The sequence below is a fragment of the Gambusia affinis genome, linkage group LG06 (assembly GCF_019740435.1).
Source record: "Gambusia affinis linkage group LG06, SWU_Gaff_1.0, whole genome shotgun sequence".
NCBI lineage: Eukaryota > Metazoa > Chordata > Actinopteri > Cyprinodontiformes > Poeciliidae > Gambusia > Gambusia affinis.
This window is the reverse complement of record NC_057873.1, coordinates 28011937-28029223: the sequence shown is the minus strand read 5'-3', so window position 1 is coordinate 28029223 and position 17287 is coordinate 28011937. Positions and strand designations below refer to the sequence as shown.

Below are 17287 nucleotides of genomic sequence, written 5' to 3'. Positions count from 1 at the left end.
AGTAAATATGTGGATGAATGTAGCTAAATACAAGTCAACCCTAAAAGATCCTGTTTGAGATGGGAAAGAAGACTTGAGAAGGTATTCCTTCCAGCAGAACAATAACTCTAAGCTACTATTTTCCTCAGTTATCATATTTGCAAATGCAAAAAGCAGGAAATCTGAATTACAGCGTCACAGAAGATAAAAGAAAAAAAAGGATGTAATATATCATAACACCTTAGGTTCACATCGTCACAACTGAGCCTTTTGAACCTATCTACACAAGAAGAGTATAATGATTTGAATTCTTCCAAAATAACACCATCAACCCTTCTGTATATATAGGAGGTCGTTACCTTGGTTTCCTCAACATGAAGTTTCTCAGATCTGTAAATACCGACATGTTGTACGTGCATTAGGTCTTGGACTTTGTATGCAATCTCTTAATTTAAAAATGATCTCTGTGTGTGTGTGTGTGTGTCAGTGTTGGCATAGTTACTTTGAAAAAGTAACTTTAATCGGACTACTGATTACTCCTTGAAAAAGTAACTTAGTTATATTACTGACTACTTGATTTGGAAAGTAACTAAGTTACACTAAAAGTAACTTTTTAGTTACTTTCAGCAGTCGTTAACAACAATGCTCCGCCTCCTGTGAAAATTACATTGAGCTTTGCCAATTCTTAATTGTAATCTATTTTATAATGGTAACATCAACAATGTGTCTCCACTGATAAGATTGAACTGAAGAGGAGATTGTAGAAAAAACAGTACAAAAAAATAAAAACCTGAGTAATTTGTGTGGTCCACTGTTGTCTGGAAAACTCTAAGAAGGATTGTAAAGCCCCCCCCCCCCTCACACACACACACACACACCCCACACCCCCACTTTCAGGTTCTGCGTTACGGCCCTGCGTTTGGTATCACAGCGCACAGAGCTCCTCCTGCAGCTCCACAGCTCAGATGGCTGCACAGATTTGTGACACGTATCTTAATATTAATAATTATAGTGGCGTTAAATTGCCATTATAATTATTGCCAACTACGGACACGTTTATTCGTGGCTGTTTTCACGTTTATTGGGCTGTTCATATTAGTCTCGATGTTTGCAGTTTTCTGGAGCGCAACGCGAAGCTCGACGTCATTCAGAGGTAATATATTAGCTTGACATTAACAAAGACACAGCGGGACGGATCATCCGGGAAATGATGGACAGGGAGAGACTGAGTAAGACTACCTTAATGACGAACAAATTCTGGGATTTATAATGAGTCTCTGCTTATTTCCAAACCCAAATGAGTAACTTCACGTTCAAAAACGAGCCAAAAAAGGCGCAACACGTCGCTCATTAAATCTGCAAGCGACTTTAAAAAAAAGGAAGCCCAAAGCCGTTTATAATAATCGGACTTGGCGACAGAAACTCAAAATAGTTCCAGTTTTTCCACCAACAAAATGCGCATCTCCCTCCATTGTTTACATTTCTGTTGCATAGAGACGTCGGTCACTCGACAAGACGAGTAGAGGAAATACGATTAAATAACAAAAGAAGAAAGTAACGCACAGTGATTTTGATAAGTAACTGTAGTCTGACTACTCGATTTGAAATAGCAACGCGTTATATTACTCGTTACTGAAAAAAGTGGTCCGACGTCAGTAACGCGTTACAAATTAACGCGTTACTGACATCACTGGTGTGTGTGTGTTTTAATTATGTTTCAGGAAATAAAGCAGATTCCAAAGCCTGCCTGTACCAGTGATCAAAGTGGCGACAGTAGTGAGTTATGGTGGCCCTCAGGCGAGGATGAGTCCTCTTTGTTCTGCCCTTCTCCATCTGAATCTGTACTCCTCAACCTGGATACTTCTTACAGTCAAAGACTCCATCAACAGCCTGCCAAGCGGCAGACAGAGGCCCCTCTATCACTCTCTGCGTGGCTGAAATGGGATTGGTTTGTTCAGGGTGAAGGGGCCTCATTGGCAGTGATGGGATACGGCAGCCAGGCTGTCTTCAGAAACAAATGACTCAAAGCACACCTCATTTTCCTGTCTTTTTAGGATTATTGAGATTTCTTACACAGACAGCAGCCATCAGTCACAGTCAGCACTGAATACATTTTCTCTTCATGAGTCAGTGTTGAAAGGAAAAAAAAAAAACATTTGTTCCATTGTAACTATTCTGATGCTTTGAAGATAAGCTAATGGAATCTTGATAACAGGAAATATATTACTGGAATCTAAATCTAGAGAAAGATTGGCAATGATATAGTGGAGGATGTGTGGTAAAATGTATTGTCTGCCACCTCTTATTTAGATTTGGCAGATGTCAATTGGATTGTTCAGACAAAAGTTGCTTTGTTTGGGAAAGTGCCAGTTTTCATCTGGTGCTCATTTGCCTAGAAAGTCTGGTTAGTTTAAGGAGGTGAGAATATGCAATCAAACCAATGCAGACCAAAAAAAGCTAATTCTGGTCAGTCTAAAAACCTAAGTCTCACTTGAAGGGATTTGTGAATGCGAAACGTAACAGAGACCACTCCAAAAGCATCAAGCAGGCTGCAGTGCAGGGGATTGTGGGTAAATTCAGAAAAAATGGCTCATGGTTATTTGTAAAAGATAAAGAACAAACCATACAACCATACAAAAATCTGCTGTCATCCATTTTTGTTTCTATTTGGTTAATAAGGAAGTTGTTCTCATGTCCTCTTCAGTATTTCTGGTGCAGAATGAGGGGAAGAGGTTCTTCAATCTGGACCACTGCAGTAAGTTTACCTCTGAATGGTTCCAAAGTAAAACAAGAAACACTTCATTATGGTGGTTACTGCTAAGAGAGGTTCAACCGCTTATTAGGTTGAGGGAGGCAGATACTTTTTCCACATAGGGCCAAGTTGGTTGGCTTTTTCCCTTCTAATGTCCTCCCTCTAATAATCTAATATTAAAATTTGATCATCTGAAACATTTATGAGTGAAAAGAAAACAAAAGCAAATCTATGAGAGGACAAATAAGTTTCATAGATGGTGTGCCATCATTAGTTTTGGAAAGATTTCATCATCCTACATTTTACAGGGACTGGGGATTCCCTCAGTATATTTTACTTGCCCCCCCATAGTGGACACATTGAACTGGGCGTGAAGGGATGCGCACCAATTGCGTCGCCCTGCAGTGAATCGCTGATGGTCTGCACTAGCGCCCTTACGAAAGACTGCAAGTTTTATGTGAGAAACCCTGAATATATTCATATTCATTGCTTGATTTATTCTTTGAATAGTTGCAGAGTCATATGCCACCATTATCAAAGCACAAAGGAATCATCAAGATTTTTCCCAGCTTCTCAGTCTGGCGGGTTTAACACTTTTCTACAGAAACAGTAGAAAAGTGTTTCTACTTTTCTACAGTGACGGTGCCCTCAGCTGCCTGTTGACACGCTCATTCTTCTGGGTGAAGATGTAAAACCCGCTGTTGTTTATTCAATTACCAAAGCTACAAATGGCACTCTTAAACTAAAATGTGTGACGTTAATTGCCATTTAAGAGGTCTTATTTTTCTCCTGCTAAACTGTTAAGATTGCTTACATTCCCTTTAACAAGATTGGTAGTTTTGAGATGAAGACTTGATCCCAGCAAGACGCTGCTGAGAGAGAAAAGGGCACAATTAGTTTCCAGATCAATTGGGATAGGGCGGGTGGAGAGGAGGGGCCAAATCAATACAGTGATTATGCATGAAAACGTCATCTGCTTACACAGAGATCAAAGCGTCGATGATCTGAGCTGGAGCGACTCGGGTTCCAGCCGTACGTGATCTATACGCCGCGCGGGGAAGAGGAGAAGCCAGACAGATGAATATAGGGATGAATTACAGAAATGTAAATGGAGACATGATATTGTTACCCCAGGGCCTACTGAATTATGTTGCTTTTATTATCTCATTTTTAATCAATAATGTAAAAATTCTCTGATGAAGCACTTGGTGTCCTCTGGGAATTTCAGCGTTTGAAAAGCAAACAGAAAGAAAAAAGAAAACAGAGGTGGACGTGGTCCGCTTTTAAACCACTCTTTGTTAATGAAAGCTGCAAAGTCTGCTTGGTAAAGATGCCAAAATCCTGACATACTCTAAACAATCAGGGCGGAGTCGGAAAGACACACACGTCTAACATTTACACTTGCTGTCGCAGAAAAGAGCAGGCAATCAAAGACAGTCACACGGATTCAAATATTTATGACTTCGAGAAAGCGTGAACTCTCTTTTCTTATCCTTTGAGGTCAAAAGGATTAAGATCAAATCTGGGGACACGACGATGAGAGAGTATGCACAAAGAGACGACGTCCTCCGCTAGCTTTTACAGACCGCTTCAAAAAAAAATCGTTCCGAGCATCCAGAACAGGGGGGGAGAACTATCTGAAATCGAGGAAGTCTCGCTGTGAATTATGGATGCCGCCTGAACGGGACACGTTGTTGTGTCGCTTTACGGAGAATAGGTAGCAGCAGACTGATACAGTAAGTAAGATGAAAGAGCGGGAGCACCTGGCAGGTCTGCTCACTAACATCTTTGATCCGCCAAGGCAAACATCAAAGGGCCCCGCCGGTGGCTTTGTGCGGACGCCAGGCGGGGAAGCAGTCGCAGCTATAAGCACCAATCTGCAGCGCAAGTGCAATTCAACAAGAGCGGCGGCTTAGGGAAGATGGGCCATTTTTCCCACAGGCTGAAATTACAACAACTGTGCAAAGCCCCTCGATAACAGAGGTAAGTCTGATGTGATCAATTCGAGGACAAGAGTGAAGAAATTTCAGAGCAATTACTGTCACAGGAAATGTTTTCGGAACCAGAAAATACCAATAAAAAGTGTGAAAAGTGTCTACAATTTCCTGCGACTCTAAAAGTGTTTTTTACTGTTTGTTTTATCTTTAAATAGCCTTTGCAAAACTGAGAACTAATCACATGTCTAAAGGACTGGTTTTGGTTTTAGGTTTGATTTGACAGTCTGACTGCATAAAAACCAGTCAGACTGTAAACCAGATCATTACATGTTTATTATCTGGTACAACAATATGCTGTGCCAGACAAAAAAACACAAAAGTATCAAATGTTTTTTTTCTCCCTAATTTTGACATTTTCATAATTTACAACCTTTAAAAAGTGTGATTGTGTGTACATAAACATTTTGCTGTTGCAAAGCTTTCCTTTAGAATAATCCGTATGTCCAATTTTAAGTAACGCCCTTTGTGTTATTCACTAGGAATGGAAGACAATATGTTACTTTGAAAATGAGCAAGATGTGTATTCAATTATACAGCCAGAGCAAAAATAAAAACATTTAATGTACTTTTTAGTTTTGTAAAGTTTTGAGATTTCAACAGTTTGTAAATCAGTATAGAAATTTAATATGGTTTTCAAAATCTTTGGCAAGTTGGTCATGCACTTTTGTCCAAGCTTGGCAAATTAACACTTTCAACCATTTTTTTTGTTTTTTTTCTGGAAGAGGCCAGTTTTGTTCATGTAGAGAAACTTCTTGTCCATTCTTTGCTAAATTTAACTCGGATGGACGATATCTGAGCATTCATTTTCTTGTCCTGCCGAAAACACTCAGCTACATTTGCTCTGATGTCAAACATTGTAATGCTGTTTTAAAACGATTATTTTATTAACTGAGTAATCTATCAATTATTCTGACGATCAATTAATCAAATAAAAGATTTTCCCATCCTGCAGTTGCTTCTCAAGCTAGTAAAAGACGCAAAAGAAAAAACGCGAGTAGATAACATCTTAATAGCAAAACATTTTATTGCTTAAAATGAAATATGATTCAAGCAACACTTTTAGTCTCAAATTAGAAGTAAGTAAAAACTTGTATATTTACAGCACATCTAAAAATAAATCTGTGGACATTACTGTTCACCGCAAATTTGTTGTAGTTCAGAAGTAGCCTGTTTGGGCAATCAGCAGTGTTTGTGCATGGAACAGAGGAGGCTTACACAAAATACGACTAAACAAATGAATGAACAAATTAAATCACATACTGAACAGAATGACATGTTTTACAAGAAAAGCACACATTTTTACAACTGTAGTTCTCTTATGAAATTTTAATTAGCTCCAAGATCTTTTGCAAAAACAAAATACCAAATAAAGCATCACAGTACAGTTGTTTAAACATGACTATGCTCATATGATTCATTTGCACACTAAAAGCAGCAGCAGCAAAAGACAAAATTAATTATTTCATTTACTCACTCAATTCTGATCAACTTGTAGGTGGTTTGCGTTGCTCCACAAACCCCTCAGAGTGATTTTAATTAGCTCTGGGACAACAAGGAGAACGGCTGCTACGTTGCCAGAGTTATGGGAGCCGCATCACTCGATGTAATTAAGCATAAATAAAATACATTTTTAAAAATCTGCATCGGTTTTTACATTCCTCTTGTGGCTGTTGCTACTAAATACATATTTAAATCATGCTAATATTTGACTTTTTCCACTATGGGACCATTAATAATTGGTGGCACACAAACTAACAAAAACAGTAATGGTCCCATTTTCTTTTCTTTTTTACATCTAATTATTCACAAAGGTCATATGGTTTCATGTGCACTGGGGTAAAGAGAGCTGTTGTGTTAACGTTATGCATAAAGTATTCAAAATGGTCCAAATTATTTTTTTTTAAACGCAGTAATAATAATTTGATAGTATCTAAAGTCAGTACTTTCAAATCTGTCTTAACATTTGACCAATAAAAGTCACCATCAACATCTCTCTGAAAATAATCTTGCAACCACAAGCTATTTTACAGTTAGACTGCTCTAGAAACTTTACTCAATCGTCTTTGTTTGGAAATTAGTGGGTTAGACATGAAAAACTACATTTTACTAGTAATTAGTAACTGGTTTACTTTAAATGAAAATTTAAAGTAAACTTTAATCATTGCTCTCATTGCAGGTATGGGCAAATGTGAGTAATTTGCCATTTTCTCCAACATGTTTCCTGATTTACGAAGAACACCAAACATCTACCTTCCTAAAGTCTCATCTTTTCCATTTTTGAAGAGTGGTTAAAATAAAATGCCAACTCTGCCATATATTTTTAACACAGGGAAACAAATTCAGAAATTAGTTCTTTTTCTTAAAGAAAAACTACAAAAACTTTGGGTATATTTTTTATAAGAAATGGTTCCAGTAGGTTAGCACAACAAATATTTTATAAAAGAAACCTTTTCTAATGTCGTCGTTTTTCATTATTCAATACATGTGAATAAATAAAAAGTTTGATTTTCCAACTGCTGCCGTGCAAAACTGTGCTACTGGATGAATGACTGTTTTAAAGGTCATCTTTGGTGGCTGTACCAAAAACAGTGCAGTTGGTAGAGCTGTTGCCTTGCAGCAAGAAGGTCCTGGGTTCAATTCCCGGCCCACTCTGCACCTGCATGTTCTCCCTGTGCATGGTGGGTTCTCTCCGGGTTCTCCGGGTTCCTCCCACAGTCCAAAAACATGACTGTCAGGTTAATTGGTCTCTCTAAACTCTCCCTATAGGTGTGAGTGTGTGTGTGAATGGTTGTGTGTCCTGTATGTCTCTGTGTTGCCCTGAAACAGACTGGCGACCTGTCCAGGGTGACCCCGCCTCTCGCCCAGAACGTTAGCTGGAGAGGAACCAGCAACCCTCCTGACCCCATTAGGGACAAGGGTGAACAGAAAATGGATGGATTGATGTTTTAAAGGTGGTGCAATGCTAGGGAACTCAGCATTCAAATAAGCTAACCCAAAAATCCTCTACAGCAGTAAGATTGAAAAAAAATATGCAGCTGTAACAATTCTGTATTTACCCTTGCAGGTTAAAGATTTAGACCATAAAAGTCAAAAAGTTGCATTGACTTTGCTTCCAAGAGAACCGTTACTTCCACCTAATACATGGAGATAATTTACACTTTAACTTCTTTGTTTTACAATAGAATGTGTGCAGAGTGCAGATGATGTTACTGCATAATAAAGCTGAAATGTTAGTAGTAATCTAACATCTCCTACCGCCTCCATTTATTCTGGGTTTCCATTATGGATAAAAGTGCAACTGTCTCTGAGTATTAAAGCAATTTAAAAAACCATCCACGCTGTGGAATTAATGTACAAGAACAATTTTTCTTTCAGTTTTCCAAGATAGTGGAACAACTGAGCTGACTAGATAGTAAAATAACACATTTAAAGAGGCTCTAGCAGACAAGTGAAAGCTGAATGTTCATCAATATGATTTGACATTACTTGTTAACATTTTACACCAAGATTACATATGAGAAATAGAACGTTTTATGTCAGTGATTTGTGGTTGTAGATGCAGAATTTGTATCTAATCTTCTTGACATTGGAGGACTTGCATATAAATGCAGGCTTCACAAAAGTCATGTCCAGGGGAAATTTAGGTCTAAATGTTTCTTTACATAAATTTAACACAAGACACATTATGAAGCCAGAAAACATTTTCAAAGTGTGAAACAAAAACACAATTGTCCTTTCCAAACAGTCCAAGTAGAGAAGTTAGTTAAGGTGGATTTACACTAGCCCCGTTTAGTTCACTTTAATCAAACTCTGGTTCGTTTGTCTAGAACAGGGGTGGGCAATCCTGGTCCTCGAGGGCCGGTATCCTGCAACTCTTAGAGTCTCCCTTATCCAACACAGTTGAATCCAACAGCTGAATCACCTCCCAAGTGCAGTCAGGTTCTCCAGAGTCCTGCTAATGACCTCATTATTTGACCCAGGTGTGTTGAAGTAGAGATACATCGAAAAGTTGCAGGAGACCGGCCCTTGAGGCCTGGAGTTGCCCACCCCTGGTCTAGAAAGTCCAGTTCCTTTAGGGAGGTGTGTATGTGCAACCAAACTCTGATGTGGATAAAAAAATAAAAAATAAAAAAAAAATGCTGGTCTGCCTAGAAACCAAGATCTGGGTTTGGTTGAAGTGAAATCTGGTGCAGTTCGAATGCATAAACGGACAAGAGAACGCTCCAAAAGCAGGAAGTGGAAGTGGACTGTAGTGCTGGACATTCTGGGTAAATACAATCAAACAAGTCAAGTGAATCCCTGTGGACATTAGAGTAACAATGCCAGTCAGAATAGGAGCAATAATGATAAACTGTAGATGAGTATTGCCAAAAGTTTTATGTTTAGAATTAGATTTAAGTTTGGGTTTTAAATCTGAATTTAGTTTAGAATTTCACTACAGTCACCCTGATGTCCACATCCTCACTGGATGAGTCTGTATATAAATCTTCACTTTATGAACTCAAAACTTAGCTAGCACCTCTGCTTTCATTCCGAGTGGACAACGGCCTTTTAAATGTAGCATCCTCACTCCTTAGCAAAAAGAAGCATTTATGAGATGTTTTTATTTCTTGATTTAGTGCATTAATTGAATTTAAGCTTTACAGCTGAAGCCAACTGACGAGAAAATGTGGAAATAATGTTGAAATATGCCTTTAGCCATCGTCTTCTTATGATGTAGGTTAGAATACTGTATTTTACAATATTTATCAAAAACAGCAACAGTTTGCATCTATTATCCACTCACACTGTGTGTGTAAGAGCCAAAATGCCAAGAGCCCACCTATTGTAGTTTACTTATTGTTCCCTCTCATCACGGTTCTACCGTTTGGCTGCTCATTGAGCTGCGGAGAGAAAAAGGCTGACCACTTTCTCCAGTATAATTGGACAAATTCATCAATTACATCAATAGCAAATTACAACATTCATAATTGATCCCTGGGCTGCTGCAGTATAGGTCATTCCACTGTTCGATAGCTATACCGCAATATTCATGTTACACTGAACATATTCAGGAACTAATTAAATCTCAAAGGAGGCGATCAATGTTTGAAGAGGCATGGGAAAACTATTGATTCTCGTCCACAACAGAGATCTCTTAAACCAGCGATTTAATCTGCATGACATGATTTGGGCTGGTCTTGTTATTAGGACAGCGGGCATGCTAATTTTGCTTGATGAATCTCATTTGCTGAGGTAACACTTTTGTGTACAATCTCTGCTCCTTCTTTATTGCAGAGATGCGATAAAAACGTACGCATAAATGGAAAGAAATTCTTCAATTGCACCTATTGCATCCTCACGTCGCGGCTTCTATTAACTACGGGATTACATTTGCATTGACAAATGCGGGTACAGAGGCAGAGTATCCAGGAGCAATCGCAGCACTTGTAGAAGGAAGGTGGCTATCAGCATGAGATTTCACGAAATGAATCAATATCCTGGGCAGCAGGGAAGAAATTCAATGCGTGGATATAGACACCATTACTGCGACAAACATGGATTGTTGCTTGCCTTATTCTGTTGTGATGGGAAAGACTGCCAATATCATGGTATTGTGATTCTTGCATGTCTTTGTTAAAAGCACAAGAGTTATACACTCTTATTACATTAATCCATTCTATATGCTCCCATTATACACACACAACCACTTTATTAAGTAGATTCGTTCAGTTACGTCTTAGCACAAGTAATGGAGGCAATCATATGGTAGCAACTTGATGCCATTAGGCATCTAGATCTGAAGAAAAGCAATTTAAGGACATTTTAATGCTGGATCATTTAATACCAGTTGAGCTTGTCTGAGTAGTTCATAAATTGCTACTCTACTGGGAGTTTTAGCCAAAATTATCTCTGGATAGAGAAAATGGTCCAGTTGTGTGAATAACAAAAAGGGGTCAGAGGATAACAGACGGTCCAATCCACATCTGGTTTCTTTAGAAATCACTGAACGGCTCAGCACCAAAATACATTAAAGATGTGTTGCTGTGTCCAGACCACCCAGGTCTTCTGGTTATAGTTTACCATGCATCTCCAGAATCAGAACCAAACGTGGAGAAAGAAACAGCGTTCAATTTTCTACTAATCTGCAACAAACTTCCAGAAACGTGCAAAGCTGCTGAAACACAGTGCCTTTGAATCGAGACCAGAAACCCACCTGTTCAGAGCCGCATTTCATAGTAACTGGAATATTCATTGATACATTTGGTGATTTGATGATTTTCATGTCATTGTTTATGGTTTGTTTCATAATTTGTTACTGTACTGTATTTTTGTAGTATGTTGCACTTTGAACGTCCATGTCATCATGTCAATATGAACCAAAATCTGTCAAGAGCATTTTCTTTGACTTGTTAAAACTGATACCATGAAGAATTTAGGTAAAACTTTCTCTGCAGCTAAACAGGATGTGTACCTAAGAACTAGGAGGATGTGTGTATTGTGTGTGTGTGTGTGTACAGATATGAAAGGTGAAAAATTTAAGCAAGTGCAATTGTGTGAAGACAGCTCTCTTTTTTTTTTCCAGTCTGTAATCAATGGCCATCTTGAACTGGGAGTTTTGTGCTCAATATTAGAGTGTCTGCAAAGGGTATTTTAATTTTTTCTGAATTCATTACAAAACAAAACCAAATGGATTGAAATTATAGCCACATCTAGTAATCAGCATGCCGAGGAGAGTATCTGAAAATCCCATCTTATGAACTTAAGGGACAACGTTGTTATCAGGTTCCTGCTACATAGCTCTGACATTTAAGTTGTTAACAGTGGGGCGTGAGCAAAAGATAAATGATCTCTGAGTTGCAGTTCTCATGCCACAGAATTTTGTGGACAAGAATCTAAATGTTTTCCGTGTGCAACATAAAATTTACAAAAGACAATACAAGATGTTCTTTTCATTTCAAGTATAAAGTTAAACTAATTCTTACATGTCATTATATTGATTCCAAAACGCCATACTCATGGTGTCATTGAACTAAACTTACATGATAGTAGTTGAATCCCAGCTGCTGAGGTACAAACAGTGAGTCAGTATAGCATAGCTAACTAAAGCATGTGTGAACCTGATATTTGTGTCTTACAATGTTTGAGTCGCAGTGATATGATATGGTTGGTTGTAATCAGGGCACTTTATTCTGTATTTAAGTTAAATCACTCCTTTATTTTATGCTACATTTGTAGAGTGAGTCAGTGTGGTTTGATTCAGGTCTACAGTCCAATTTTATTGAATATGAAGCTTCTCTTTTCAAGGTAGGTGACATTTAAAAGGCTCAGTGTTCACTTTAGACAACAGTAAAAGGTTTAAATTCATTAATAGCTGAAATATGGTCCATGTCATTTCAGGCTATTCTCTCCTCCTCCATCCCCTCTCTCTGCTGATGACCTTTCTCTGCTGTCCATTTCTCCGTCCCAGTGAAGAGGGTACTTGGCCACTCTCCATTTTGTCCCAAATGAGGCCAGCTGAAGGGAGCGTATCAATGCTTTTTTTTTCTTTTTTCTCCTCGAGTCATTGGAAACAGCTGTCAAGCTGTCATCTGGCACAGAACGGTGGCCGGAGCCGGCAGGGAGGAGAGAGAGAGAGAGAGAGAGACATTTGCGCTTCCTCTACACTCGTAGTAAAACAGTCACCTGAGAGGATTCACAGTGCCGCGCCCCCCAGCAACACTTAAAACTCAGGGATATAAACAATTGCTCCGACAGGGAACACTCCCAGTGTTGAAGCCATGTTTCATAAATACTGCCCCTAATAAACTTGAGATCCTCTTTACATGTCCTTGGATGATCTCAGTCACACACAGACTGAAGGCTGCAGCTTCAGGATGTAACAGAACGCCCAGCAAAAGTATTCACACCTCTTGACAGATTCCCCATTTTGTTTTAGTTATAACCTGTATTTTATGTCATAAACCAGTGCAAAAATTTGCATCTGCAAAGCACTGCAAGCATTGTCAACATCACAAAAGCTAGATCAGAAGGTCAGGAAAGGTTTTAATTAAAAAATAAAAAGTAGCGAGAGAAAGTAGGTCAATTATGCCAGCTTGACTTTTACAACCTTAGCATGTAGATGTGCTGTGGAATTCAGCTTGTTTTGCATCAGTTAAAAAAATTTATTAAAGAGTTTCTTGGTTCTTCCTTCTCCTTTTAGAGCATATTAAGATTATTGTAGTACAAAAATGTGTCTTTTGCATTCTTTGTTCATGTGTGTGATTTTATACTTCTATCATGTCCGAAATAAATAAATATAAGATAATAAATAAAAAGACGACCCACATACCAACTCTGACAGATGATCACTAGATTATCGCAAAATAAACATCAAGCCTGAAAACATAACTCTGAAATGGACAGGATGCTTTTTGTGTGGTAAATGTTTGCTTGTTTTCTCGTGCTGAATCCTGACACATTAGCAACACTGTTGTCAGTCAGGTGAACTAGTTTGTTCGACAGAGAAAAACAGCAGCTGAAAATGTAACAAAAGTTGCCATTTTATTCCCCAACTGAACTGAATGTACCCGACTAGCAGGTGAGAAAACACCCACAGTGCAACAAAGCTGCTGCTGCTGCCAACAACAACATAGGTAGCTCTATTAAGTATCAACTCAGGTGAGCATAAATGCCCACCTGACTTTTCAGATTTTTACTCTCTAAAATCCCCATAAAACACATTGAAGCTTATAAAGTTATAAGGTTTAAGAAAAATGTGAAAATTGTTTTGAGGTGCTGTATATGTCCTTGAGTGATCTTGAATCAGTAGCTGGAGCTGAATGACCTGATCTGGGGAAACGGTGCTCCTCTATACATTCAAATAGGTAACAAAGACAGAAGGCTGGCTTGATAATGAGGTAATATTAAGGGGAGAGTGGAATGAAATGCTTCAGAAAAAAAAAATATGCAGCAGAGAGGGTAGGTTTCCATGCAAACCTTTAGCATGTGTTTCATTAGCAGGACCTGACCTTATCTCCCTGGTCCAAACCTTATCTCCCACAGATGCAGCCAGCATGCATAATGGGAGAGGGCCCCTTTGTGCCAAATGCTCTGGGCCAGACCTCATGCTTCTTTTCCTGTCTCAGACTCCCTCCACCCCCTCACAGCCACAGCTGTACACACAACATCTACACTTAGAGAAGGATGCAGAAAGATCCTCACCCTCCACTGTGTTCATCAGCACCTCTGCTGTACTTTTTCTCCTCCTCCAGAGGCTGCCTTTGTGTTTCTCCAGAGCCTGAAAACCACAGACAGGTTTTAGTTCACCACCAGGCAAAAGAAATCTGAGACCAAGTTCCTTTGTCATTTATGTAACTACAAGACGTTTATTAAATGTTTATAGACAAAAATATAAATAAATAAAGTAAAACCCTACAGTAACTATTGCTGGCTGCGATTTTATTTGCCGTGTTTGTGTGCGGAATACAAGATGAGCAGCGGCGCGACGAGGCTAGCTGCTCCATATTCATGGGGTTCATCATATCCGAGCCGCCACTGTAAACAAAGAATATTAAACGCAGATACTGAGGGACCGCCTAATGAACGCATGCACACATTACTCACAGAGTGTAATGAAGTGATTGAATTCCTCTTTCATCCAATATTTATTGAAGTAACATTCCTGAGCCTCTTTCCGAGTGAAATAAGAACTCTGGAGGTCAGCCGCACACCTCTGTGGCCTCTGAGCAGAAACACTGCGACACATTAAGGGAAAAAAAATACAAATCTTTGACTTAATGAAAAATATAAAGTCAATCCATCATCCCTCAGCTGCGTGGATCAGATTATTGCCGAGCTAATAATCAAGAGGAGCTCTGGTGATGTTAGAATGTGTGTACATTGACCCTATCTCGAAGAAGTCCTGTTGTCCACGATGCAAATTAAATGTCTGAATCTCATTACCTCTAAATTATCTGTCACAATCTACTTACAATCTCATTAATCTTTGCTGAATATTCAGGAGAGCCGGCTCATGACGAGTGTGGGACACCGGCGGAGCATGACAGCCTGGTGGGATAACTACTCCTGCAAACACAGCGCAGCGCCGGAGCGGGGTAGAAAAGCCCGCCGGTCCCCGGAGACGTGTGGTCTCCGTTTCTGGAGCCGGAGCAGCTGACAGGTTACCAAGGCAGCTTACAGAAAGAAAGAAAAAACCCTCTGGAAGCCTCTGAAACCTAAATCACCTTCAAAATGTGACAGATCACAGCTGTGTACTCCAAGCCTCTTTCATCACACCTGCCAGTACAAACTCAGCTTCTCTGGGCTCAATGTGGGGTTTTTTTTTTGTTTTTTTTGCTCTTTCTTGCAAAGGCCAGGAAGCAGATTTTAGACCACGCATGGCAGGCCGACACCCACAGCGTACATCTCTTTTGGAAAACTCCATCTTCTGTCTTTCTGACTTAACTGACTTCCATTAATAAAGCTTTTCTGCCAACACACACTACAGCAGACTTGCAGTGTTTCAGCAGGAAGATGAATAGCTATTGGGCTCCCTCTGTTGGCCTGTATGCACAGATCTGCATCCTGTCCGGATTAAAAGGGTTAAGTCTGGGGATATTCGTCTCTCTGGAGTAGTAAAAATCATTTTAAATCACACTTTGTACTCTCTAAATCATTTCCATATGCAGTAAATGATGTCACCATTGATAGAGATGTGCATATTTCACCTCATTAGCAGTACCTGTATGTTTAAAATTTATTTTGAGAATATTCAAGTGGGAAAATTAAGACAACTTCAACTTTTTTTTCAGCTGGCTTTCAGAGAACTTCTTATTCGAAGTCTGTAGCTTTCCATTTCCCTGAGGTATGAATATGACATGAAACAGAAACTGGTCAGTTTTAAACTCTAAGTGAGGTTCCATATTAATCTTGACAAAATACAGAGACGGGTAGAAAAATGAGGCAGAATGTAATAGAGTGGTTTGTTGCCCCTAGTGGTAGAAATGCAGATATACCTGTTCTAGGTATAGTTCTTATTAGGCCAACTTATTAGCGTTGAGTTAGCAAGAAAGCTGTACTGAAGTGGCTGTCTGTTTTCCTGCGTTCCACCATTAAAAGACTTCGTCTCCACATTCCCTCTGCTAACTTCTTCCAACCCCAGAATATCACAACTGGCGACGAGGATTTTAAAGATTTCCACAGCGTGACGGAGATGAGCCTGTCAAAGGACTTTGTACGAAAGTAAGGGAAACAACCGTATGATATTTTTTTCGAAGCTACAAGATTTAGCATCGAGAAGCTAATATGGCTATGCACGTGGGTCGTGTGGTTGAATATGATGAATCTAAGGAGGATTTTGAGTCATATTTGGAGCGTTTGGAACAATGGATGTTGGCTAATGATGTTCCGGATGAGAAGATTGTTTGCACTTTTCTCTCTGTGATCGGAGCAGATACGTATGGGCTGCTAAAGAATCTTGTGTCTCCGAAAGTACCGAGCACGATGGAGTATGCAGCGCTCACTGCAGTGTTACAAGCACACTATAAGCCAACACCAGTGGTGATAGCTGAGCGTTTTCGATTCCAAAAACGTAACCAAAAGGAGGGGGAACCAGTATCAGACTACGTTGTTGCCCTGAGGCAGTTATCAGCCACATGTAATTTTGGACAATATTTGGATGAGGCGCTGAGAGATCGTTTTGTCAGTGGGCTGCGCTCGGATGCTGCACAGCGCAAGCTACTGGCAGAAAAAGATCTTACCTTTTCACGTGCGTGTGAGATTGCCGTGAACATGGAACTTGCTTCAAAGAATACTATGGAGTTTTCTGGACACCATGACACTCACCAAGTTAATGCACTGAAAAATGTTCCAACTTTTTCCAAGAGAGGATGGAAAGGACAGAACTCAAAAGAGGGACAGATCGCAAAAGAGGAAAAAAATAAAATTAAGAGCTGGATGGGGTCTAAAAAAGATACAGCAACAAAGCAACCGTGCTATCGATGTGGTGGAAAACATTCGGCACGCGACTGCAGATTTAGGAATGAACAATGTCATGTTTGTGCAAAAATAGGACACATTGCTCGTGCTTGCAGGAATAAAAAAAGCAGACAACAAACTCAGTATGTGGAAACGGACACCGAGGCATCAAACAGAAATGATGAAGCTGAACTTTTTGGAGTTTATTCAGTGTACTCTGTCGCTTCCACTGAAAAAGGTTACACAGTTGATGTTTTACTGGGAGACAAAAACACCACCATGTTGCTGGACACAGGATCAGCAGTTTCAGTGATAAGTGACAAGTATTACCAGTCACATCTCACCCAGTTCCCTATAAAACCGGTTGGGTTAAAGTTGAAGTCTTACTCAGGCCAAAGCATCGCTGTTCGTGGATGTATAGTTTTACCAGTACAGTATGGAACACAAAAGAGTACTTTACCACTGATCATTGTTCAGGGAAACAGGCCATCCCTGATTGGACGAAACTGGTTAAAGAAACTACAGCTAAACTGGGAACAGATTTTTACAGTACACAAGGTACTAGTGCAAAAAGATGCAAAACCAGGATTACAGGAAGTGATCCTACGCCATCAGGCAGTGT

The 17287-nt window shown here is 39.5% G+C and overlaps 1 protein-coding gene across 2 annotated transcripts in view; it reads right to left on the bottom strand.

Annotated features, from left to right (window-relative positions):
• The window catches only part of robo1 (roundabout, axon guidance receptor, homolog 1 (Drosophila)), a 438436-nt gene that overhangs the window by 411027 nt on the left and 10122 nt on the right, over window positions 1–17287 (bottom strand). The window contains exons 2-4 of one of the 2 annotated variants that reach the window (XM_044118649.1): window positions 14314–14444; window positions 14126–14244; window positions 13912–13987 (exon numbers count right to left, since the gene is read on the bottom strand). In XM_044118649.1, coding sequence (XP_043974584.1) covers window positions 13912–13987; window positions 14126–14231 — 182 coding nt within the window. In that variant the 5' untranslated portion in view covers window positions 14232–14244; window positions 14314–14444. The remainder of the gene's footprint in view (window positions 1–13911; window positions 13988–14125; window positions 14245–14313; window positions 14445–17287) is intronic. The other variant, XM_044118650.1, reaches the window with a different exon arrangement.